The sequence below is a fragment of the Pseudopodoces humilis genome, chromosome 3 (genome assembly GCF_049639895.1).
Source record: "Pseudopodoces humilis isolate 2021_Gansu_Grassland_sample_001 chromosome 3, ASM4963989v1, whole genome shotgun sequence".
Lineage (NCBI taxonomy): Eukaryota > Metazoa > Chordata > Aves > Passeriformes > Paridae > Pseudopodoces > Pseudopodoces humilis.
The window spans coordinates 79,733,575-79,759,607 of NC_142202.1; the positions used below are offsets into that span (position 1 = coordinate 79,733,575).

General features: G+C 40.8%; 1 protein-coding gene across 1 annotated transcript; it reads left to right on the top strand.

Moving 5' to 3' along the window:
* Positions 1–1,269: 1,269 nt before the first annotated feature.
* On the top strand, positions 1,270–25,212 carry TBX18 (T-box transcription factor 18). Its single transcript, XM_005518176.3, has 8 exons — positions 1,270–1,540; positions 2,310–2,493; positions 4,008–4,109; positions 7,059–7,230; positions 13,497–13,664; positions 14,859–14,923; positions 18,277–18,371; positions 20,950–25,212. Exons 1-8 carry the CDS (start codon positions 1,270–1,272, stop codon positions 21,672–21,674), a joined length of 1,782 nt encoding a protein of 593 aa, XP_005518233.2. The 3' UTR covers positions 21,675–25,212.
* The last annotated feature ends 821 nt before the right edge of the window (positions 25,213–26,033 follow it).

Consider the following 26,033-nt stretch of genomic DNA (forward strand, 5'->3'; position numbering starts at 1 on the left):
CCTCTAATCAGTGAAATTTGCCCCATTGATTTTTTTTTTTACAGCTGGAGGATTTCTATTCTGTTTCTTTCAAGGGAGCACATCACTCCATTTAGTTCAGAGGATTAAAAAAAAAAAAAAAAAAAAAAGCCACCACAACAAAAATCTTACTAATCTTACTAGCTTTTTAATTTCCCTGGATATTCAAATGAAAGAATATCTGCTTCCAAAACTTTAATAGTTTTACTCACTGGAAAGATACGAAAGAGGATTTTCCCTGTAACTATTTTATGCACCTAAATATGATTATTATTAAAGTTGCTGCGGCTGGATGCATCGATGTTCATACAAGGTTCTGTTTAATTCTCGTTTTATTGCAGCCTCAGCGCTAATGGGCTGGGTTTAGCGGAGGTTGTGGATGCTACGCTGGAACCTCAGTGCAGCCGGAGTTTGAGTAACAACGCGATGAATCTCCAAGCGCAACAGTAACAGCAATAATTCCTAATTCCTTACAGCAGAACAGGGCACAGCGTCATTTTTTAACGTCCGAACGGTTTTCCCGGCCGGAACGCTGCGCTCCAGGGGAGCTCCCCCCTTCCCTCTGCGTTTCGGGGGGATATGGCTGGGGGCGGGGGTGTCCCTTTTGCGTTCACTGTGGGTGCATCTGCCGGGCCCGGGACTGTTGGGGCCTGGGCGGAGGCGGGCGCGGGGACGGCCGGGCGCGCCCCCCCCGCAGCGGCGGCGGGGCCCCCTGGAAGGGCGGCGGGGCCGGGGCGGCGGGGCCGGGGCGGCGCTGATTGGGCTGCGGGCGGCCGAGCCGCACCGCCCCCGCCCCGCGGCTCCGCCCGGCCCCCGCCGCCGCAGTGACACTAATGAGCGAGTTCTTCCCACAGGTCTCCTGCCTGGAAGTGCTGACAGATCAAGGCAACAAATTTCAATTACAAGCCCTAATTTGTGTCCGCAGAGCGTTTGTTACCCATGTCAGCCCTGCCTGGCCCATCAGACGGGGCAGAACGTGGAGGAGGAGGAGGGGGAGAGAAGGAACGCATCTGCAGAAAGGAATAGATTTTTTTTTCCACTTAAGAAAAACCCCAAAACAATCCCCCCCCCCCAAAAAAAAAAAAAAAAGAAAACTTGGCTGATAACTCGGATTTAAAAAGAAAGGCGAGGGAAAGCCCCAGCCCCTTGCCTGCGCGGTCGGGAGGACGGGAGGGCGGCCGGCGCGGCGGGCCGGGCGCGGGTGCCGGCGGCCGCGGGGCGCCTGGATGCGCGGGCTGTAGGGTGGCGGGCATGGCCGACAAGCGGCGGTCCTCGCCAGGCACCACCATGAGCCTCAAGGCTCACGCCTTCTCCGTGGAGGCTCTCATCGGGGCCGAGAAGCAGCAGCAGCAGCAGCCGCCGCCGCCGCCGCGGCAGCCCAAGCGGCGGAAGCTGGGCGGCGGGGGCGAGGCGGGGGAGGACGAAGGGGGCAGCGGCTGCTGCACCAAGAACTCCCCCGCCGCTGCCGCCGGCAGGACCTGCGGCGACCTGGACCTGGGCTGCGCCGCCCGCGCCCCCGCCGGTGAGTGCCGCCCCGCGCCCCGCGGCCCCGCTCCTCGGCTGCGCTCGGGATCCCCGTGCCCCGCCGCCACCGGAGCTTTGAATCCCCGTTATCCCTTCTCTCTTTCCACGCCGCGTGGGCACCCACCACCCTTCCCGCTGGCCTGGCGGTGAAGATCCGCGGCGCCCCTCGGCCGCCGGCACGGGGCAGGGCGGCTGCCGGCGGGGCTGTGGGTGCCGCAGCGCCGTGGAACGACGGCCGGGGGCTGTCCCGAGCCCCGTTTGCGAGGAGAGGCAAAAGCGCTTATACGACGCTTATGTGCATGTGTGTTGCTAGAAGTGCAAATGCAACTATGTACATAATTATGTGTGCATATATATATACACACACATATACATACATACATATATATATGTATGTATGTGTGTGTGTGTATATGTGTATATATATATAGACACAGACACACACATAACACGTACACGTGTGTGTGTGCTCTGTGTGGAGGGGAGCGCAGTTTCACGCTGCGGGGCAGAAGCCCGTGCACCGCCGGTCTCGCACCCCGGACGGGCTGCCTGCGGCCGCCTCGGCCGGGACGCGGTGCGGCGCCAGGGGCAGCTCGTCCCTGGCAGCCCGGCCGTGCTGCCGCGGTCCCGGAGCTCGGGTACCCCCCCCCCCGGGGCCACGGCTACCGCCGGGCTCTGGCGGCTCGGTCGGGGCTGAGGCATCGGTCGCCTCGATGGCGAAATCCGCGCTGGCCCGGCCGCTATCGCTTCCTCCGCTCTCTCCGCAGGCGGCTGCGAGGAGAGCTTCCTGGCGGCCTCCCCGCCCGCCTCCCCCGGCGGCTCCCCCAAGGGCTCACGGCCCGGCTCGCCGCTGCCCACGCCGCAGGCGCCGCGGGTGGACCTGCAGGGCGCCGAGCTCTGGAAGCGCTTCCACGAGATCGGCACCGAGATGATCATCACCAAGGCGGGAAGGTAACGGGGCACGGCGGGGCCGCCACCCGTGCGCTCCCGGGGCGGGCGGGCACATCAAAGCGGGCCAAAACCCGGGAACCCTCCAGATTTACGAGGCAGGTAGATGGCGATAATGTTAGATGGGCACGGGAGCATGTGGTGTTTCGGGTTTCCTGTTCATTAGGGCGAGGTCTGGGAGCGCCGTGCCCTTCTGGGGGGAAGCTTTTCCCCTTTCCAGGGGATACACATGGTAAAAACCTGGGAAGTATAAAAGTATTTGAACTTATTAGAAATTACAAAAACATATTTTATTGAATCCATATGCTACCGTCTGCATTTTCAGAGAGGCTTTATTAATGATTGAAACGCAGTCTTAAACAGCACAAAGCTGCATTTGTCTTAAGAGTCCAGTCGGGGCATTTCTGTTTTATCTTACAGGTGCACTGAAATAACAACAAAAACCAGTTAGCCGTAGTCAGGCTTTTACCCTCCTGTTTATTCAGAAATGGCGGAGATAGGATTTTTGTTTCCAGTAACTACTTTTAATCGATTTTTTTTTTTAATATATATACATATTAGCACAACAGCAAATACTGAGTAAACTAGAATAACTTTGTTTTTTAAAACGCAGAAGAGTATTTTATTAGCTTGTAGTCAGGACGTTTCTTTCTTTTTTTCATTTTTTTTCTTCAAGAACGAAGTTTTCTGATAAAAAGCATGCCAGGCAAAGAGCTAAGAGCAGTTTTGTGTTAAAACCACCTCATTGGTTAATTAATCCGTTATTCCACAGAAGGATCTCAATACTGAATGTTTGGGTTTTCGTCGTTTTTGTTTTATTTTTTTTTTTTTTAATTTGCTCGTAGATTCGTTTCTGCTTTCAATAAAGAAGTTTTACTATACCTTTCAAAGACAGAGTAGCTCTCGCACTTCACCTTTAGTAAGTTGCAGACAGGAAGTCCTGTGTCAATAAAGACCATATTGTTGGGTTAGAGCATGGCACATTGGCTTTTATAACTGCATCCTCGCGGTGTTATAATTGTATCACAGTGGATTTAGTTTTCTAATTTGCTGCTACAGCAATGAGACACCGTTTTCTGCTGTCACATGAAACTTTAGTGGCAATTTGCCTTTCTGTAAGCCTTGGGCTTCCTGGGTGGAGGTGTTGTTTGCACATCTCCAGGAATACATTTCTTACTAATATCTCAAATGGGCTTTAAATGTGTGTCCTGCTAAAGTAAAGTCTCAAACCCAAATGATTTACTGTCTAACAATAAAGTTGAAATGATGTGGTAATAGCTGTACTCCCAAAGCGTATCCCCAAACATACAAAGCATTGTTCGAGTAAATGCACTTTAGAAATCTGTTTTGACATATCGAATGGGCCATTTCATGGCTATGTAACTATAATCGTCCAAAAGGACTCTGTAGGCTAAAAGGAAGAACGAGAAAAATCCCACGAAGCGGTTACTTTTCCTAAACAACCATTCCTGAGTCTGTTTCGTATTAAAAATGACCTCTCTCTTTCCAATGTTCAGGCGGATGTTTCCTGCAATGAGAGTGAAGATCTCAGGTTTAGACCCACATCAGCAGTATTATATTGCTATGGATATCGTGCCAGTGGATAACAAAAGATACAGGTATGGTGACTTTTGTGCGGAAAAACATAAGATGTAAGCTATAGGGTGCTTGGCTGTTGGAAGCAAATATTAACACAACATCATTTAGCAGAAGATCATATTTAACTCTCCTTAAAGGTTCTTATTTTCATCCCAGTGTATTTTAAAAGACCATATTGTACCAAGTATGCAAAAGCAGCTAAAGTTTGTGCTGAAGCTCTTCATGATACATTTGCCTCACACTGTGTATGTACTGTGGGCAGATGCTCAGGTTTGGCTTTTCAGAGTGCGGTCAGGAAATGTTACCATATTTTATTCCTCCTCCTGTCAGTGGGAATTACTACATATTAACAACTAAATATGAAAATGTACCTTTTTTAGTGCCAAATGGTATTAACATTAATTAATAAGATTAATAGCATGGATATCTGATTTAAATACTTATAAGCTATCTTATAAGTAAGTCGTGCTTCAAATTGCTTATAATTTAATTAAAAAGCTGTTTATCACTGAGATTTTTGGTCGCTTAGACTAAAAAAGGGTAATGTTTCTAATTACTATTATTTAAAGAATTAATGGCGTTATTGTCTGGAGATTGATGTGAGGAACAAAAGCAGTTGTTCTTTGAACATTGAGGAGTAGAAATTTTGTGCTGAAGCTCTCAGTATTTCGAGGGTAGTTGTGTTTTGAGGGAGCTGGCTGTGCTGTGCAGAAGCCACTGGTCCTGGAGAAATGTTTGGGCCCGCAGCAGTTCCTGTTGGGAGTGGAAGCCGTTTCCAAGGTCTTTACGGATGCAATCCCGTGCTCCAGAGTAGCCAGGGGGGAAGCCTGGCCAGAGCAGCTCAGAGGAGACAGGATCAGGTCTTTACCAATTGCGGGTTTGACTGTTTTAACCTATACTTAGTATAATGCAGAGAAAACCGCTGCAAATTTAATTCTAGAACTAGGAATATTTCAGACCGAGATTAAAAGGTTGGTTCTGCAGGAATGCTGCCTTGTTTCCTAACCAAATGCTGCCCTGCGCTTTTCCTGTACTTACCTCATTGACTGCTATTTTGTCATTTTCTTGTGTGGTGTGTAAGACCTTTCTAAGGACCATTTTAGATTTAGAGTTTTTCAAAAAGGGACACCAGATACCAGGGCTGGTGATGCCCAGCATATACAATCAGGGGAGTCTTTCCTCTCTCTACCACAGAGGAAAAAAATGCTGCTTTTTCCTTGTACCAGTGCAGTGCATTTCAAATGCAAGCTTTTTTTCCTTTTATTTTTTTTCCTTTGTGTTGCATGTGTGCATTTCCTTAATAATCTAAACATATAATTCCTGAACAATTCACAAATTCATAGAAAAAGCAAGGTAATAATTCCAAATTAATTAATATGTTCATACTAAAAATTAAAAGCAGTTATTCTGAGTATGAATTGCTTAAACCTCATTTGATTTAAAATAATTATAGTCATACTGACCTGCACTGTCGTCACTGTGTGCTGCATGGTGCCAAGATAACTGAAATAACAAGAGTTGTATGAAGGGCGGTAATTTCTTAGTTGGCAGACCTGAATTTTTTCGTATTCGTGTATTACTAACTGTGCCTTTAAGCTTTCTACTAAATATTAATGTTTTACATGTTTTATTTGATGCCTTTTCTCATTCTCTTCTTTGCTTTTTATTGATGACTGTTATTTCAACTCTGTACAGCTTCACACAGTCTTGCAGATCTTTAAATTTCATAGACATGACAGCAGTCACATGGAGCCTAATCTTTAGCTGACAGAGCAGATAGCAAAACAAATGGAAATGAAAAAAAAATTACATCCAGGTCTGCATTTCTAGCAAAATTTGACCTTATAAATATTTAGAGCTGTAGATCAAAATGTGTATTTATCACTAAATTTGTATTTATGCGTATTTATAACTTTATTTACTTTTTGAGTGAAAGCATATATTTATTATAAATCAAGAAATATAAAATAAATGAAAAATTTTACAACAGTGATCTGGAGTGGAGGATTTATCTCCAGGAGAGAATTTCACCACCATTCTAGATCTTAGCTATGCATCTTGATCTGAATTGTATGGAGCGATACCTGCATTAAATAATTTTGTTTTCTGTTCTGACTATGTTGCTTGTCTTTTTCTAAAAAGGAACTGAATTGTGCAACAATATGCTTTGATAAAGTCTTTATTGTTTTTATTTAAAAACACAGATGAATTACTGGAATTTTACTGTACTTGAAAAAAATAACTTCCAATTAATGCTTTTTAAACTACTTTGTGAAGTGTCTGCCTTCAAAATAGGTTTTCAACCAAAGCAGGCACAATTTTTATTATAAAATCACCTCATCAGTACCGGCCTGTCAAACGAAATGCAGACTGTGTTTTCATTTTTTAACCTTTTTGCAATACTATTCAAGCCTATTAAGCTATACTATTATATTAATACTATTAAGCCTATTATGGTCTACAGAAATATCAAGAGCATAGTTTTACATACTTTCATTATTTTTCCCAATCATAATGTTCTTTTCTTTCAATAGCTTTATTTATAGAGTCCTGTATTAGACTCAGCATGATACATCTTCCAAATATGGAATTACTATTCAATTTGATAAAAGAAGGACCAGATTCTTCCCTGTTTGCTGATGCCTTTTCAGAGTAGAGCTGTAGCAATCAGTGAACTAACACCAGCTTAAAGCTCATTTTGAAACCTAGTGTTGAGATTGTCACTGATTTTAGGAAGAGGAAGGTCAGATCAGAGCATGGATTTTAACCTTATTTTTGCAGGTGCCAGAACTATGTTTTGGAACACACAAACAAAAAAACCTTTTTATTTATGTAAAATCGAGTCTTTTCATTGTTTTGTTAATTGATGGATATTTGCTGTATGCATGGGCCCTAATTTATTTACACTGAATGGGTCTAATAAATTGTTTTGGTGCTTGTGGTTAAAGGTGTTTGTTTTCTCTTTACAGGTATGTTTATCACAGTTCCAAGTGGATGGTGGCTGGTAATGCTGACTCCCCAGTGCCGCCTCGTGTTTATATTCACCCTGATTCACCCGCCTCGGGGGAGACGTGGATGAGACAAGTGATCAGCTTTGATAAACTGAAGCTTACCAATAACGAGCTGGATGATCAAGGGCATGTGAGTACTTGCTCTTCGGTGGCGTGATGTGTAGGCACGTGGCTCAGCCCTGAGAGGCTCTGACGTACAGCTTCGGGGTGCCAGGAATAGGCTTGACTTTTCAGAGTTGTTTTGGAACTTTACTCTCCAGATCTAAAATCCGCTTACTTTCTGCTCCGATAATTAACTGCTTATTAGAACCTGCTGTTTTACTCCCACCTCAAATAGAGAACTCCTTCTGCAAAGCAAGACTTTACAAGGCTAAATTGCCTAATACAGAGGGGCAGAGTTGCTCTCGGTATTTCCCACTGAGCGTGTTAGTCGCAACTTCTGCTACGATCGAAAAGGACGCTTAAATTCACAAGTGGCTAGGAGAAACACTAATAGTGTGTAATAACTTCACGTGGATAAAAATACACTTAAGTATTTTCTTAACCTAAACATTTGTGTGTAATCCCGTGAGGTGTTAATAATTGCAGTCAAAAACGAACAACATGGGAGCTGGGTTTGCTCCGATGATGATTTATTACATACCTTATGAAGCAAGACCCTTTCACAGCTGAGGCTCATTACTTTTGCAAAAGCTGGCGAAGACGTATGCAGTATGAGTGTTCTGTTTGCAAGTTCTAAATTGTTTAGTTATGACATTATCTAATGCAACAAAATGTGTTATGTTAATATTTCCTTTTCTCTTCAAAACTGTTGAAACATGACAGATGTAAGCCAGTATCATTTCAGCAATCTCTAAAATAGTTTTACTTGACACCTTAAGAAATAATTAAAAAATGAGGATTGTTTTTAGTCAGAGTGAAGTCTTTGATTTTACAAACCCCTGTAATAAATGGCAAATGTTGGCATCCATTCAGAAGGAGCATGAAGTTCCAAGTGGTAGAGTTTTAAGATGTTAGAGGAAAGCTTTTAGACAGGATGTGGATTCCATTGTCCTTAGTGGAACCCAATTTATTAACCAGGATACTTTCTCCTTCAAGGAAAGGAGTGTAAGAAAATATACCTGGAACAGAGTGCCACGCTTGTCTTTCTGTATGGTTGTAACTCTGTGACATTGAGCCAGGTGTTTTGCTAATACATAGTCTGAGGCTTTTTTCCCCTTTATTTCTGTTTGCAAATACGATTAACAGAGGCAAGAAGCACAGGAGCATGGCTGACCTAGCAAATGCAATAACAAAGATAAAAACTTACATTTGTGCAATAATTTTCATACTTGTATTTTGCTCTTCCTTAAAAGAAATATGGGGGTATTCATGTCTCTTAAGTTAGCAGTGCTTTTCTTAGGATAGTACAAAAGAGATTTTATATTGCTTCATTCCAGAATGACAGATACGGAGTCTTACTTGGCAGTGTCCATTTGAGTTAAGGTTAGAACATGAAGTTCCCTTAGTTTCCCCAGCATTTGTGTATTTGTGACTCCTCTCAAGTGGGAGTTGTTTTCCCTGAATCCTGAGTCTGTTGTAAGGACTCTGAAAGGGAAGCAGATGCAAATGGATGAAATGTTGCTTTTCCAGCAGCGAGCTGGTTTTTGTACTCAGTGGGTGCAGAGGGATGATCTGTGGGTACTGTGGTCCACCTGCACACTTGCAGTTGCAAACTTTCCTGTGATAAAAATCTCATCTATGCATAAAATTATGTCAGTGTATTTTTCCAGCCCAGATTCTAGCTTTGTTTTTATTCTGAACTGAAACCTGTGTAGTGTACACAGCCCACTGTTATTTGTAATATGGGGAGATATAAATTTTCTGGTCTTTAGTTAAACACTTCAGCTAGGAAACGAGTGAAGCAAATCTCAAGCACAGTGATTCGAGACACACTGAACTGATTCAGAGCTATGGCAGTGCCCCTCCTCCCCAAAATGGAAATTTAAAAGCATTAAAATAAAAGGACAAAAGAAGGATGACTGTAAAATAATTTCATATTTCTCAAATCTGGGAAATTGCAAACATGTCATTCATAATTACCAGAAAAGGCAAAAGCAGAAAGCAGAAAAGTGTCTCTTCCAATGGGTACATTTTTTCTTTTAAAGCTATGGTAGTGTGGAATGCTGTATTGAAAAAGCTATGTAGCCTCTGAATGCCTCTAGCAATAATGGAAAACGAATAATCATATTTTGTGATGAGTATAAAAAAACAATTGTTTCTCATAAGCAGGAAGAAACCATTTTTCTCAGGAGGGTACCAGGGGACAGATGGCGAGTTAGAAGAGCTAGGAGTCAAGGCTGTAGTGTCCCTTCAATATTTGTTCTTGTATCAGAAATTCTGACTCTCCTACCCCTGTATGGGACATGGGGTATATTTTAGATTATTAGAAAGTGGGTATTTTTCCTCTTGTGCGTAGGCAGAGTGCTTCAGAGAAACCTTGTGGGATTTCCATCAAGCAGCATTGGGCTTTAACTGTTGTTCTTTGGGAATGCTTTCCCTGCTTTCTGATTCTGGCAATTTAATCCTTGTTGAAATTGTTCCTTTATGTTTCCAATGTTTGTCGAAGGTGTATTGCACAGTTTTTGTGTTAAAATCCCAGAGGTAGGTTTCAGTCTTGCAGGTAGGAAGCTGCATGATATCAATCTAGAGCCCTTTTACCTATTCGAGAGTATTAACTTTAAGAATCTCTGAGAGATGTGGCCCATGGCCATAGGAATACTCACAGTATTTGCAAATAGGCACTAGGGTAGAATTCTTACACAGTATTTGTTGTAATACTTTTGTTGTATTTTGTTGTGGCAGTAGTTGGTGGCCGCCAGCTTGCATCGTGTTGCCCCAGGATTAGTATTCTGTAGGAGATCAGCCATCTCTAAGAGACTCACTGCTCGAGCACTTTCCAGATTCCGTGCTGCCTGCTGCTGTTTTCATCAGCATTTCAAGTGGGAGTTTGTGACTATGCTATTTCATAGTGCTGCTGAGCTCAGAGATTTTGAAGTACATATCTGCACATAGGACACTCTCTGATACATGGGTTCCACTTGTAGTCTGTGGAGATGGAGCAAAATTTGTACGGACATGTTTCCCTTGTGTGTTTCTGATCTCAAAAGGAGTTCCAGGGTGAATTCCCTGCTTTGGAAATACTGTGTTCTTGTAGAGTCATGAAGACATGTGCTGTGCCTTTTGTGTGTTTCGTCTAAGTTGTGCTTCTACGGAAAAGTAAACCTGGATTTTGCAGTTGTTACTGAAAAATGCATGGTCTGGATGCTCTTTGTTAATGCCTCTCATCCCTCTCTCATCTGTGGAGTCTGCATTGTAAAAGCAGTCTCTCCCTGCGGCTGGTTAGAGCTGGCTAATTTCTCTATTTCAATGGAGTTTTTAAACTGAATTTCAGTGGAGGGGAAAAGTCAATATTTTTTATGCTATTTTCCATGCTTTTCAACTGAGTATTTTTTGATGCAGAGGAGCATCTTTTAACTTTTAGTGAAAATGAGGCTGTTAGTGTGTTAATTGTTCCTTGGTGGTTGGGGTGGGTTTTTTTCCCCATTCGAAAGTGGGGTGAGGCTGGAAGCAGAGGCGGACTGTAACTCTGCCCAGACTTGGCTCCAAGTAGCGAGCTCTGCTTACAGTCAATGGGCAGTTATATGTTATTGTCACAATGAAAAGCTGTGAAACATCAGTATTTGCACTTGCAGTTTTCATCTTAGTACAGAGGGAATCCATGCTCCTCAGCCCTACACACTTCCCTAACTTCAGAGAGCCCAAGTTCCTTTGCTTTGGAGGGAGGATGAAGGAGGATTTTTGGCAAAAGCAGCAGCAAGGACTGTGTTGGTAATGGGGAGGTGACTATGTAGTCTTGGCACTGCGAAGTTGCTGGAGATTTGGTGTCTCCCCTGTGAGGGTGTATCTGGCTCTCAGTTGTTCTGGCTGAGATGGTGGTGCTCATGCTCAGGGTCAGCTCCGAGGCCTCATCGTGGTAGCAGCTCTCAAAAGCCATTGCAAAGGGAATCCCAGCTTTGGGTGTCTGCAGGTGCTCTGGTGGCCTTTGCTATGCCTCCTACCTGTGGGCTCCCTTTCTTCTCTCTGATCATGATTTCTTGACAGCTGCTGTTCCCAAAGTATAATTTTACTTTTTGTGAGAGAGGTTTATTCCTGCATGAAGTGTTGTGATCTTGTTCTGTGAGGACTTTGTGGAGAGTTTTTGTAGAGGATTTTTTGGTGTTGGATTTTAAGGGCATGAAGGGAAGGTTGCTGTTTCTGCAGATAAACTGTTAGATCCCATTGGTGCTTTTAAATGTGCAAGCACTGTGAAATGAAAAGCCAGAATCTCCTTTTCCTTAGCTTTTTCTTCACAGTAGCTTTAAGTGATGCTTTAATAACAGAGCTAGACTGTTTTTGGAGTGGATGTTGCATCTCCCTCTCTTTTTATGTCCTGTTTTCATATGTCGCTCTTTAATTCATGAGGGCTTCACAGTTATGCATTATTTAAAGTTCAGAGTCCTTCAGATCACTAACAAAGATCCCATTGTTAGAACACATGGTACAGCATCAAGAAAAAGAAATTATTGCTATGGATTTGCTAATTGCCAAAACAGCGTGTCAGTGCAGGAAATTTCAGTACAGGACAGAGGCCAGACAGGTTGCTCTTAGGAGATGACATGGATCAGTTTAGCTGTAATAGCCACCCAGATAAGCAGTAGGAGGTGTTCATCTCCATGCTGCTTTGATTTCACTTGTTCTGATGTGTGAGCAGAGCTCATTGTAGCTGCCAGGGTTATCACTGATGTGTGGGCCAGCAGTGGTTTGCACCGCAATGCTGATGGGGTCAAGTAATCCGTGTGGGAGAGAGTGTGGCATGCTCAGTGGCACCCAGACAAATGGCAAGGCACAGAATAGCAGTGGATTTGAACTGTGCAACATCTTCTCTTGATCATGTTTTTTCTGTTGCACCAATATCTCCCCTGGTACCACTGGGTGTTCACAGGAAAACAGGGTGAGGAATGTGCTGTCCTCTCTGCGTTTTCATTTTGTAGATCTTTGCCGTTGGAAAACTAAAAGGAATGTTGCAAAAGAGAAAACATTTTTGCACGATAAAAAAAATCTTGCTCTAGTCAAGATTTCAGAAACTCGAAAAAGACTGCATATAAGAACATCCACAGGGTACTCACTGAGTAAATCAATTGGAGCCTGTGATGTCAGTGTCAAAACCTTACTCAAAGGCTGATAAAACTCCTGATTATCTAGAAACCTGGTTTACCAAACCAAGGCCATGTAATCTGGCCAGCACCAAGTCTATTAAACTAGCCAAGCTCTAGTTTATCCAAACACATGCAACGTCCTCTATATAATTTGGGCGAGTGAATTTCCGTGGTGTCTGACACAGGGGCTCTGTTGAGTGCTTGAGCACACGCACATTCTGAGCCTACTGAAGGAGCAGGAAATTAAAAAGCTTCCCCAGGATGTTGATTCCACGGGCCAATAGCCATAGGACTATTTATTTATCAAGTTACTAATGTCTTAAGGCTTCCAACAATAATAACTGAACTTTTTTTTTTTCTTGAAATCTTCTGTTTTCATAGTCGTTAGTTGAAGTGGAGTAAAATAGAAGAAAAATTCTGTATTTTAAATCTCCTTTAAAATTGAGGTGCAATACCAAGAGGTATTCATGTGTTTAATTTTATGCAGTATGAGTTCATCCACTTCTCTTTTGATTTTGATTGAGTTTTTGTGTGCTGGGAAGGTTTTTTAATTGAAATTTGCAGTTTTATAAATTGATTTGTATTAACACTTCAGAGTTCTGGATTTTGTTACTGTTTTACCCTTAAGTTTATGCTTCTTCAGAGTGTGAGAGTCTCAGCTAGTGTTCCAATCAAGATTTGTTTCCAGCCTTTGGGATATAAGGAAAAAATTGCTCCAATAGCATATCCTGAAGGTTCCAAAAACAAAAGGCAAATTTCTGCTGCTGTTAATCCTGTTAGGTCAAATCCAGACTTCAGTGGAAAAAAGTGACAAAACTTTCATAATTCCAGTGGGACCTGGACTTCACTCCTGATTTTTCTTTTTCCTGGTGGGTGTTTTTTTTTTTTTTCCCTTTTTTTGAGCCAGTTTCACTTGAGCCAATCTCTGAATTTGGAACTCCTGAGTCGTAATTTTTAAATGCTTAGGGTTGGCAATAACATAAATGCACAGGGATTAGACTACTGTAACAAGAACCTTCAGAGGTTAAAGAAAACATTTGATTTCCAGTAAGTGGCATGGTAAATACATACCGTAATCTGTTCCAAAATTTTATTAGTCCTGAAACAGCAGGGTGTCCTTTCTAATAAATGTTATCTTTTTCCTTTCACGATTGCATAGATTATCCTTCACTCTATGCATAAATACCAGCCTCGTGTGCACGTCATCCGAAAAGACTGTGGTGATGATCTGTCCCCTGTCAAGCCCATCCCTTCGGGAGAAGGGGTGAAAGCCTTCTCCTTCCCAGAGACAGTTTTCACTACTGTCACAGCATACCAAAACCAACAGGTAATTTGGGCTTTCTGGTTAGCACTTTACGGGCTTTTCAGAGGAGATGTAAGAGACAGGAGAAAAGCAGATACTATCATTGTATCACTTATTAAAACGGAATTATCTAAAGTTGTCTTTTTACAAGTAGCTTTCACTGTTAGTATTGCTGTAGTGCCTGGAGGCTATAGCTGAGCCTTTGGAGATGCTGCATGTAAAAAATCAGTTAAATTACGGAGATCACACAGTCTAATTAGCATGCTTAATGGTGTCTTGATTATAAATACAGCACTGAAGAACAAGGCAAAGAGCAGTCTAATTTTTAAAGGTGTTTCTGTACCTTTAAAGGTAGATACATGTCTGGAGAGAATTTTTAAAGCACTTTTGTTCCTGACTCCAGTGCTTTTAATACTCCCAGGACCTTAACAAAGAAGCTGAGTTCTGAAGAAGGTTTGCAGTTGTTTTTATTAACTGCATTCAGCTTATATTATTAAGGGCAATTTATCTGGGTCCACGTGGATTCAAAGTCAAAAGCAAACTGCAGATTGTATCACTCAGCTCTTTCTACCTTCTCATTTAAGTATTAGCATACATTATGACACCATAGCTGCATTTTAATAATTCCATATAAATTATTGCAGCTGTATTTTTTGAAATTACATATTTTACATATCATTACATATCATTACATTGATAAATTTACAAAGAGAAGAACATGGGAGCCATGTAAATACTGAAATACAAGTATTTGGTTACTTTCCCATTTATTAAAATAAATTACAGTTACTTGGGGTGTGGTGTGTTTTGCTGGGTTTTTTGGTTGGTTTGTTTTTGTGTTTTTTTTTTTATGGAGAATAATAACCTAGAGATAATTACTATTTTCACGTTTCCTTCTTGACCAGTTCAGAAATAAAATTTAATTTAAATTGTATTGCAGTTAGACAGTATAGTCTCTTAGGTGAAGAATGACATTTGACAGGAGTTCTTTTTCTCAGTAATTCCAACTGCCATTTGGCAGCTTTAAATACCTATTAGCTTCTCCTGGGATCTGCAAAATAATGATCAGAAAATTGGCCCTTGTTTTTCTATGTTTCAGGACAACCATCTTAAACTATACAAATACAAAGATGTTTTTGCTGTTTCTGTCAGGAGAGTTGTTTTCTATGCTACTTATGTGAGTTTATAGGTAATAATTTCTCTTAATCATTTTCACAGATAACTCGTCTGAAGATCGATAGGAATCCATTTGCTAAAGGCTTCAGAGATTCGGGCCGTAACAGGTAGGTGTGGGGAAGGAGCTGGCCTTGTTCCTGCTGACAGAATCAGTTTGTGGAGGCTGTTCAAGGTGAACACCTGCACTTACAGACAATCTAATCTGAGAATTCAGGCTCCTTGAAGGACCATTCAGACTTCCCAGTAATGTTCTCTCTGGTGAGCTCCCATTGCTACACCCCTGACCATCTAGATCGAGAACGGGCTGGCACTTATACTCAGTACTGACTCATGTACTCAGGTTTCCTTTCAGTGGAAGCAGTGACACTCCATGAATGCTGGAGTTTGTGCAGTAACCTTATGTTCAGTACTCTTGCCTAGGAGGTGGGGGACTTGTGTTCTAGTGTCTTTTTAGTCTAAGGAGTTTTAAATCCACTTCTAGGTGAATATCTTTTCTATCAGGCTATACGGGACCTTGAAATGGGACAAGTTTCCACCTCTTCTGTTGCGGATGGACTGATTAATTGCTTATTTTATCTTGATCTGTCAATCTTTCAAAATAGCAGTGGGAAATCTGAGTAGTGCAAAGTGGAGATTTGGGCCTTATCCGGGCTGCCAGTGTCAATGAGGTATTTCATTCAACGACTGTTTAATGCAAGCTACTTAAGCCTGTTTTGAATTGTATGTTAAACCATCTCAGCTAAAAAAAAAACAACCCCAGTATTTTATTGGTGTATAGTATCCATCAATTCCTGTGACTGCATTGTGTTTGGTGTCTGCAGCTGCTATATTTATGACCAGGGAGCAGATCATGCTGATCGGAATGATCAGAGAGTTTCTTTTTGATTGTTGCTTTATTGAGCTTCTCTCTTAGCAGAAGCTACAGCATTAAAGCCTATTTTGTGCTTACACCTGACTTACATAAAAACTGAAACTGGACAGCAAATGAGAGTAGTTTTTGGAAAATTAATTCTTACAGAAGGGATGAGGTAAAGACTTACAGGCATTCACTCTGAGTATCTTTTCAGTATGTCTGAGATTGTCTTCTAGCAAGAAGTATCCATGTTCTGTGGCCACTGACATAAATAGAGTTTTGCCATCTTTTGTAGCCTTCTAGTTAGAAATTAAGTGGACAGTAGCTTCCAAATAAATGCAGTGACTGAGGAAGCAAAACATGCTGTGTGTATTTTCGAAACAAAAGGGTTGCCATACGTGCCCTGTTTGAAAACTCTCTCACTGTCAGTGTCTCTGCATGCTTGCTGTTTGCAGAACTATAGAACCACCTAAGAAGTGCGAAACCCTGTGTCCTGGTTGTCTCTGAAATGTGCAAATTTAGGTGGACTTAGAATTTCTTCCATAATGTTACATGAAACAAGGGAAGATCCCTTTTAGACAGAAAGGAAGGAATTGTTCAGAAACCAGATTTGAGCAGGTTTTAATGTGATGTGACAGCTCTGGAATTACCTGAGGATGATGTAAGACTATGGCATCTGCAGCCACAAAAATACAGTTATGGGACTGGGTGTATCCAGAGAAGGGTTTTTATTTTTGTTTGGCTGCTAGGAATAGTCTGGTTCAGGCATTAGGAAAAAAGCAGGATATTTTGATAGAAAGTTATTTTTATGGAAATGGATTAAGAAGGCAAGTCCTGAAGGAAGTGCCAGCATCTCTGAAATGTTTTGGAGCAGCCTTTAGATGAGGTCTGAGTGCTTTTACTCTACAAACACACTCGTTACAGAATTGACTCTGCAAACTCTTGTTTGTTGCAAATTGACATTGTTTTACTGAAGTCAATATCGCTGTTTTCTTTTATAGTCTGCATTACTGGATAAATGTGTTTGGTAATTCAGCTCAGAATTTTGTCAAGGAAAATTTCTATTGGTGTACTCAGTGGATTATTGTTTTGCTGTGTTACTAAACACTGAAATTAAATGTTAAGTTTCTGTTATCTTCGTTGTTCTAGCTGGTGTGTTTATTATTGAGGCATTTTAGTCTGCAAAAGTTAAAAAAAGTACTGTAGTATAGTTATAGCAAACTTTTCAATATTGCTTTAATGCAGCTATCTTACTCTGCACTGCTGCGTGCAGTAATTCTGTTTAATTAAAAATATGCCCTTCTAGGTCATTCCTGTTCAGTCCCACAGGCTATTTTACAGAAATCAGTAGCTTCACCTTTTAAAAACATTCCCTGTGCATTTGCAAAGTGCAGCAGAATTTATGTGCTGAGAATAGTTTCGTTCTTCAGTTGGGCCTAAAGTTTGACCCTATAAAAACTTTTACTCAGGAAAGGACCAGAATTTCTCCCTTTAAATACTTAGGGAAAAACATAATTGTTTTGTTAAATAAACTTGGGCATTTGATAGCGCAAATTAGGGTGGTGATAAAATGTGGAAACTGTTCGAAGGCATCTTGTATAAATTATCGCCTTGGCTGCACTCCTCCAGGAGGTGGCTTTTATCTCCACTTTAACTAGGAACAAAAATTCACCATTACTGCAGAAAATTAAGGCTATCTTTTCAGTCCAGGTTCAGCTAGTAAATGCTTTATAAATGTTTCCTGACAGGCATTTGTGTTCCTCCTGGAAGGAGTAGTATCAGAACATGTTGGTTGATTCAAATTGGGCTTTTTGCATAATTCAAATTCACAAAGTACTGCTGCTCAAAGGCAAGCCACTCGTATTTGGTGTGTGCCTGATGCTGACACTCAACAGGCCTCTGGGGCCCAGCAGTCAAAAATAACACCAAAATTATACCTCTAAGAATATATACCTCTGAGGTGCATTATTCATAAATAATTGTCAGAAAACAAATGGGTCTTCACCTTCAGGAAAAGGAGATTCTTCTAAATAGTGACTGCCACCATTGTCTACACAGTTACTTCTGTTTTCTCATTGTTGCAAAAAAATGATCAAAGACTTTTAGTTTCTAAAGGCATTTTGCTTAGTAACAATGTTGTTTTATACATGATTTTAGTAGCAAAACAGCTGTGCATCCATGCCTTGTTCATGTTCTAAGTGTGATTTTCCAGCTCATCAGTAGTGACTGGGAATCCTGTTTTAATAGAAGTTGTCAGTGGATAACTGTTGTTCTAGGAAGAAATAGTGCTTTTAAAAAAATATCATACTAGCAAAACATTTAAAACAATTTTAGCCAAGTCTTCCCACTCAAACAGCCCTCCCAAAAGGCCCAAAATACTGAAATGGAGACCCAGGCTTCTGGAATTGGAAGAAAATTTGTGTGCTGTCAGCCCAGTGGTTGCAGGTCTCTGTGGATGGATAGGCTCTTTTCTAAAAGGAAAAACAAACTTGAAAATAATTCTGAAATGTTACTAAATTGTGTATGTTTCTGAGGTAGAGTATTCAGAGATGTGTGGCAAAATAAAGCTTGATTTCATGACACCGTGATTTCTTCTGTTCTAAATAGAATGGGGCTGGAAGCTCTGGTAGAGTCTTATGCCTTCTGGAGACCTTCACTGAGGACCCTTACATTTGAAGACATACCTGGGATACCCAAACAAGGTAACAAGTGTCTTTGTGTTCTTTCAAAACAAAAATGAAAGGTGAAGCTTTGCCCATCATATCTTACAAAAGCCAAGGTAAGTGAGTCACTCACAAGACAGAAACAACCAACTAACACCATGCAGCCATCCTCCCTCATCAGAGTTATTTCAGGTTAGAAAACTAATGTTAATTCAACCACTGTGGCAATAAATAAGTTAGATTGTAAGAAAAATCAGATCACACGTGGAGGAGAATGCCAGTTATTTAAGGACTGAATAACCTATTCCTTAATGTTATGTTCTGGCTAGATACAAAAGAGATCACTTAGAGATGACTTCTGTTGTACACATCCATACTGCAGCATAGGAATTACTTGTGTTTTTAAGAAAAAAAAAAAAACCTAAAAAAGGAATGAGAGGAAATGTTCTCTTAGGTAATGAGCAAATGGGAGGAAACTTAATTTGTTCTCTTCTTAGAACCCCTTCTTGATTCCTAAAGACCTGAAAATTGTTCAGTAAATGGGCCAACAAACTTTATCTGCACCCTAGAGCTTAAATAAATGTATCTCCTCTCCATTTTGCTTTTTCCTGCTCCTCACTCTTTGTTGGAAACCTCTTTGTTTCCACTTTTCCCATTATGGAGGTAGTGTCATGCATGAGAAAAATATTTAAATGGCCCATTAGTACAGAGAGTGCGATCTCTGTACTCTTTTCTGAGTTCTTTTATTGACAGAGCATGCCAATGCACATAGAAAACCTCTCAGCCTTTTCCCAGCTGAATCAGACATATTGCTCTCAATTCTTCACATTTTCTGCTAGCAGATTTACAGACATCCAGTGTGCTTTCTTGGTAATGAATTGATTGCAAAGTTGTTAGACATCTTCAGAGCAAAAATCCAGAACATAGAGAAATTCAGAGAAATCACTTTCTGTCAGCTTCTTCGTTCACTCCTTTGAGAAATCTTGAGTATCAGTCCCTGATGTGGGCGACTAAAAGGAGGTTTTGTGCCAAGTCATAGATACACTGGATGAGTGTTGGCAGAGTTTTGGGTGTAGCATGGAGGTGAAGGATGGTCTCATCAAAGAGGCCTTTAATGAGAAGTTAGAATGAGACCTGAAATACCTTGTCAGATTGTGTAAGACTGAAAGGCAACTGACAATGCAGTTAATCCATTTAGGAGACGGACCAGCTTTATTGGCTATTTGTATGCAGGAGCCTTATTTGTATGGAGGAGAACTGCTGCCATGAACTTCTCACTTTTCTGCTGTTGCCTGAGGTTAAGAAGATTGAGGTTGAAGTTACTGTTGATATTCCGAGGATGGAAACTGGGATCCTTGCAAAATCTTTAGTCATCTATACCTTGGACATAGCAACTTTCCAAAAGACCCCATTAGAAATTTCTCCTGGTTGTTAATTCTGAAAGTTCCCATTTTCAGGTAGTGGAGGCATTGATGAAGATGAAAAGAAAAATATGTCTTATACCAGGATTTCTGTAACGTAGCAGTGTCTAATGGTGCTTTGTGCTTGTGTGTCCTGTTAACAGAAGCAGCAGCAGGCAGTGTTCATTAATAATGTATTTTTCTATTTTTCTTTTTACTGTCTCACCTGTTATGATAACCTGTTAGCTTATTGACAGCATTTATTTCCTTGCAGCATCAGGATGTTTGATTGTTAATGTGATTCATAAACAGATCTCTTTTGTTAAGTGTCTTCTGCCTAAAAGACTGTAAAAGGCCCCAGATAATTTTCTACTCAGTTTTCAGGAAGATACAATCTTTTAAGAAAAGGAAGTATTTTTGCAGCTGGGAAACTTTCAGTCTTGAGAAAAGGCTTCACCTATAGCAAGCAGTGTGTTTTCAGGAGCAGTCAGCACTAGTATTTGTAATATAAAAAGTTCTGATATCAGTAAATGAACAATTTGCAAACAGTTTGCTGCAAACTTACTCATTTAAGAAATGAAGCAGCTATGTGCAGCCTACACTTTTCCTGAAGTTGTTCTGAATTTTCTGGTTGTTCTCAGTAATTCTTGTTTGAAGTCGGAAGTGGTTTTTTATTCTGAAGTTTTGTTCTGAAGTTTCCCAACTTCAGAACTTTCCTGAAGCTGTTATCTGTGAGAGCCTCTGAGCTAAGGAGCTGGTTCCTCAGCTGGTGCTCTGACAGTGACAGTCAGGCACAGAACTCTTGAAACACATTCCAGACTATAGCAAGAGCATAGACAAGCCAAAAGTCATAATTTTGAAGAGGGCTTCCTGTGATGTGGTACTCACTTGGCTACATCTTAGCTGCCATGCAGTTTTCTTCCATGTCATGTAAGAAGCAGTTAACCTTTAGGAGCTCTAAGTACTGAGTGATGGTTGTAAAAACATAAAACATGTTGTAAAAACATAACTTCATTTCTCTTCCTTGGTCAATTGTTTCTTTAGAAACACGCATGTGGTTTACTAACACATTCTCCTGCTCACATATGTAAAAGTTTTTAATTAATTTAAGCTGGATTTCGTCTTAACAGTTACTGTAAAAGACAAAGGTCTTGATCTTTCACCTAGGAAGTGGACTTCTCCCAATGTGCTTCTTACACTGTAATATTTTTTTTCAGGAAATGCAGGTTCCTCTACTTTACTCCAGGGATCTGGCAGTGGAGTGCCATCTACCCACCCTCACCTTTTACCGGGTTCCCCTTGCTCATCTCCAGCCTTCCACCTCAGTCCCAACACTAGCCAGCTGTGTACCCTTGCTCCAGCTGACTACACAGCTTGTGCCCGCTCAGGCTTGACCCTGAACAGATACAGCACTTCCTTGGCTGAGACCTACAACCGGCTCACAAACCAGACCAGTGAGACCTTTGCACCCCCAAGGACTCCCTCCTATGTCGGTGTGTCGAGTAGCACAACTGTGAATATGTCTATGAGTGGCAATGATGGGGACGCATTCAGCTGCCCGCAGACTGGCTTATCCATGCAGATTTCAGGGATGTCTCCACAGCTCCAGTACATCATGCCTTCCCCATCCAGCAATGCCTTTACCACTAACCAAACCCACCAAGGCTCCTACAACACGTTTAGACTGCACAGTCCCTGTGCCCTCTATGGATATAACTTTTCCACATCCCCTAAACTGGCTGCCAGTCCTGAGAAAATTGTTTCTTCCCAAGGAAGTTTCTTGGGGTCCTCGCCAAGTGGAACCATGACGGATCGGCAGATGTTGCCCCCCGTGGAAGGAGTGCACTTACTTAGCAGTGGGGGGCAGCAGAATTTCTTTGACTCTAGGACCCTAGGAAGCTTGACACTCTCGTCTTCTCAAGTGTCTGCACATATGGTTTGATGAAGCCTTTAAGTAAAAGTACAGTATGTTTGGTGTCTACAATGTATTTCTTTTGGAATATGAAAGGACACTTGATGTAGCTTGTAAAGTGTGTGTATATATAATATGAGAGGAAGTTTCACTGAAATTTTGACTTGCTTGTGGCCAGATTATTCTCCTATTTTGAGTTACACGGAGTTTGCTGCAGTGCAGATTGCTTTAGTTTTCTGGTATAATACGCTTAGTTGTATAACACGTTGGGACATATGCAACAAATTAAGTAAGACTTCCTCCCCTTTCCCCCTCCTCTGTTCTAACCCCTTTAAAGAATGAAGTGACACTTGGAGTATTAAACAACACAGAAAAGCCCACTTACATTTCCTATAGTACTAGTGAGTTTCTTTAAAAACATTCATACAATAAGCTGATGCACCAAGGGCATTTTACAAGTTTATTCTCTGTTACAAGGGATACAAAGGGTATTTGGACTTCTTAGTGTTAAGCATCAAGCATCCAGCCTAAACTAGAAGTTTAGCTAATGGATTATTTACAAGGTGAACAGAAAGATTAGTTTGCCTTCTCATGATAAGCTGTTTTTATCTTATCAACGGCACAGCATTCTCACTAGGATTTGCTTTATTCAGCATTAGTCTAGATTTATGATTATATATTTGAAGACAAATAATGCATATTCAAATTGTGGTGGTAGGAATAATTCAAACCAAGAGCACTAGAAGCAGCATTCCCTTGTATGAAATGAATGTTGGGGTGCTTAATTTTTGTCAAATGTAGGGCTTGATGCATTTTTTCCTCCATAAATATTGCCTATAAGACATTTACTGGACAGTAGGATATTCTAATGTATCTTTGTTTTTGTATTTTTACTTTTTTAAGGGAAAGTGCAGTTTGATTTAGGAAAAAAAAGTGAGCAGGATGATAAATTCCATTATTGGTTTTGGCTGTTTTGTGTGTTACGTGTTTTGAGTTTGTTTTTTTAATTTTGTGTTTGCTTTTTTTTTTTTTTTGAAGGCAAAAGCTTCTGCATCCTCAATATTTAAAAAATACATCACCTGTATCAATTAGGCAGATGACTCAGTTTGCCCCAAAGTGTTTCTGGAAGCAGAACATTGTCATAGCTGCCTTCCTATTGCTCTGGTTTTGTCCTGCAGTTGGAGAGGTTTCCTCCATTCACACCTCTGATTTCTAAATGCCACTTGTAAGAATGTAGATTATCATTTGCTCCTGACCAGACTTCTCTAGAATGACAAGGACACAGGGACACACTTATCATGGTAAAATTTCTGCCCTCTTCTGCACCTGCACAGCCCAGGTGTTTATCAGTCCTTCTGCAAAAGCTGCCTCTCAGCTGTTCATCTGTCAAAGCTGAACCGCAGAGGCTGTGAAAAAAATTTCAGTGCTTGAGAGAAAAGATCATCTCCAACAGTATGCTAATTCTCATTTATATTGTGTAGGTGATGTAAAGGCAGTCTAAAGCGGGTACAGATGTAGTGGAAAATGCTTCCCCGGTTGGCATTGAAGGAAATTAATGTCTTTCAGGTTAATATCTGTTGGATTTTTGTGGTGAATTTTCATGTTTCTCAAGTGTTTCTATATATTTTCAGGCAAATAGTGGGCTTACCCACTCTCACTTCAAAAACAACTCATTTCAGCTAATATTTCTTCAGTGGGATGGAGATAATACATGTAGTAACATCCCTCTTGCTACCTCCGCTTATCTGGGAATAAAATTAATAGAGATAAATAAAATTTATTAGTTATGCATTTGTTTCTGTTAAAGATACATATAAAGTTCTCATTCAAAGTTAGAAAGAGAAGAGGATGCAATTGAGGTGATGCGGGCTTGCTTCTTTGCTGTCTTAAACATTCTAATTGACCTTTCTGAGTAAACCTAGGTCCACTCAGTCTCTATCCAATTCTTTTTCTTCTGAAAAATGTGATAATAGCACTTCTCTTCCTCTGAGGAAAGGGTGACAGTACATTGAAGATGAAGATCATCTTTACATTTGCTGTGCTGTGTACAGTATGCTACCGAGGAATGGCTGGGTAGTGTTCACATATGAGGGTAACAAAGAGCATTTGTGTACTTTGGCTCTGTCGCTGGTCTTGGCACTGCAGTATCCTTTGAGGCAAACTTCCTAGAAAAGACCTGCAGTGCTAAAAAACGCTATTCAGACTCATGCTAATGGCTTGTGAAATGGTTCTAAGGTGTGTAGAAGATGGGAAGAATTTTCAGCTATGCAAATTGCCATAGCTCTATTGGTTTAAATTAAGAAGTAACTTGTGTATAGTTATTTCTGCTCTAGCCAAAACTTTGAAATTTTGCAGTTGGAAAAAGATTTTAAGTGGAAAGATGGTACAATTAATCCGTACTTGAAAAAGCATAAGCAGCCATATCAACTTAAGAGCTGTGACTCGGTAGAAATGTGGAAGAGCTAAATTATGCATGTTCCTATAAGGAGAGAAAAAAAAAAAAAATGGGTTGTGCATGGATGTTCATGGCAGTGCACCTGTCATTGTGGTATCATGTCTCTTACTGGTCTCTTACTTTTCCTCAAATTCTTCTTATCGTATAACCACACAGTATTGTTTTATTTGTTCCTTAAAATTTGAATCATATTGTAAATACTGGTTTGTCATTGTGAAAAGACTGACTTTTTATCAATACAGTAAATGCTATATATGCATTATATCTATAATTATATATCTGTACTTTACAAAAATGCCACAGAAAATATATTAAAGTGTGTATTCAAACACTTTTTACTACATTTGGAAAACTGAGAGGCTTGGGCCCATTTTTTTCACTACAGCTTCAACAAGACCAAACACAGTGACTTGAAGGTAAGCTCTGAATTTCAGAGACTAAGTGCAACAAGCTCTGACAAGTCCACATTTCTTTAACCACCTGCAGTTGAACCTCTCTCGTTATTTCTATGCAAAGGAATCGTCCCAACAGATGCTGCATATAAGGAGATACTCAGCTGAAAGCAGAGCTGTGAGGATTTTATATGGGGAAAAGGCGCTGAGCTGCTTGCCAGGGTCTTTAGCCAGTGATGGAACTTTGGTACTTCTCACACGCCATCTCACCCCAGCTGCCAAGACCAGTTCAGCTGCTCTATATCAACTTGATCTGAGAAGTTAGCACTTCCATGTGACCAGTTTCTTGAGCGGGAGCTTGGTACTCTGCACTTTTTCTCTCTCTGTATTTCTTTGGTAATTTGCCCTTCGGTTCTGCTAGTTCTAAATGCAAAAAGCCATTGATTTTGAAGGCAGAATTTACAACCAATAATCATCTGGGTATACTGTTACTCAGCAATGAGCAGCATTTTTCCCTCCAGGAATACTGTTAGGCATAGTGGCCTTACTTCCTATTGTACTGCAATAAATGATTCCATGTGACGTAGGGCACAGGGCCTGAAAATCTTACTACTTCAGAGACTAGGGTTTCATAGTCACTTAACACCAGCATTGTTGCAAATGACCAGAATTAGGACAAGAGAAGTAGGCATGAAATGCTTGATCATAAATATCAGGCCTCCAGAGGGAACAAAAGCTTCTGTTTTTAATAAGAGAACAGTCTTTTTTTTTTTTTTTTTTTTTTCCTAATAGCACCATCAGACTCTAAGAGGGCTCATTCCTACTTCAGGAGAGAGACAACTGGAGCAACTTGAAAGTCATGGACATTGTTGTCATTAATACTAGTAAGCCCGTACCTTAAGCAGTTCCAGAAAAAAAATAAATAAATCGTACTCAGAAGTAGCTCACGAGTTAAATGTATATTTTTCTTGTAAAGATAATATATCTAATTAGTCTGTATAGAAGTGTGTTTAAAAAGGTTGTAATTCATCTTCATGAGTTAATGCTTTTTTGGGGGCTGGCTGTGCACTTCAGATGACAAAAACTGTTAATTTGTTAATTAATTAAGTTGACCTCTTCATTAATGTGGTCCTCACTATTCAATATTTTGCCTTGTATCTAACACAAAGTTGTAGATAAGTCAATTTAATATATGCAAAACTACAGGAAAATTCATTTTATGCCCTATATTCCATCATATTCCACAGTTACATGGTTGATTCAAAACATTGACTTGACAAAGTGACACATACTTGTAAGAGGTGATGATTTGCATCCTTAGGAAATAACACTTCTAGAGAATTCAAGTTGCTTTAAATGCTTTTTGTCAGTGCTGTTGTGTTCAAAGTCTGGAAAGGTGTTTGTTACCCAAAGAAGTCCTTTGCAGTCACCACTTGTTCTTGAAATCCTTTGTATGTATTCACCACTTACTCTTGAAAAGCAGTGTTCAGTTGGCCATAAAACCATCTGAGATAGCTGGTGCCCAAACAGAGCAATTGCAGC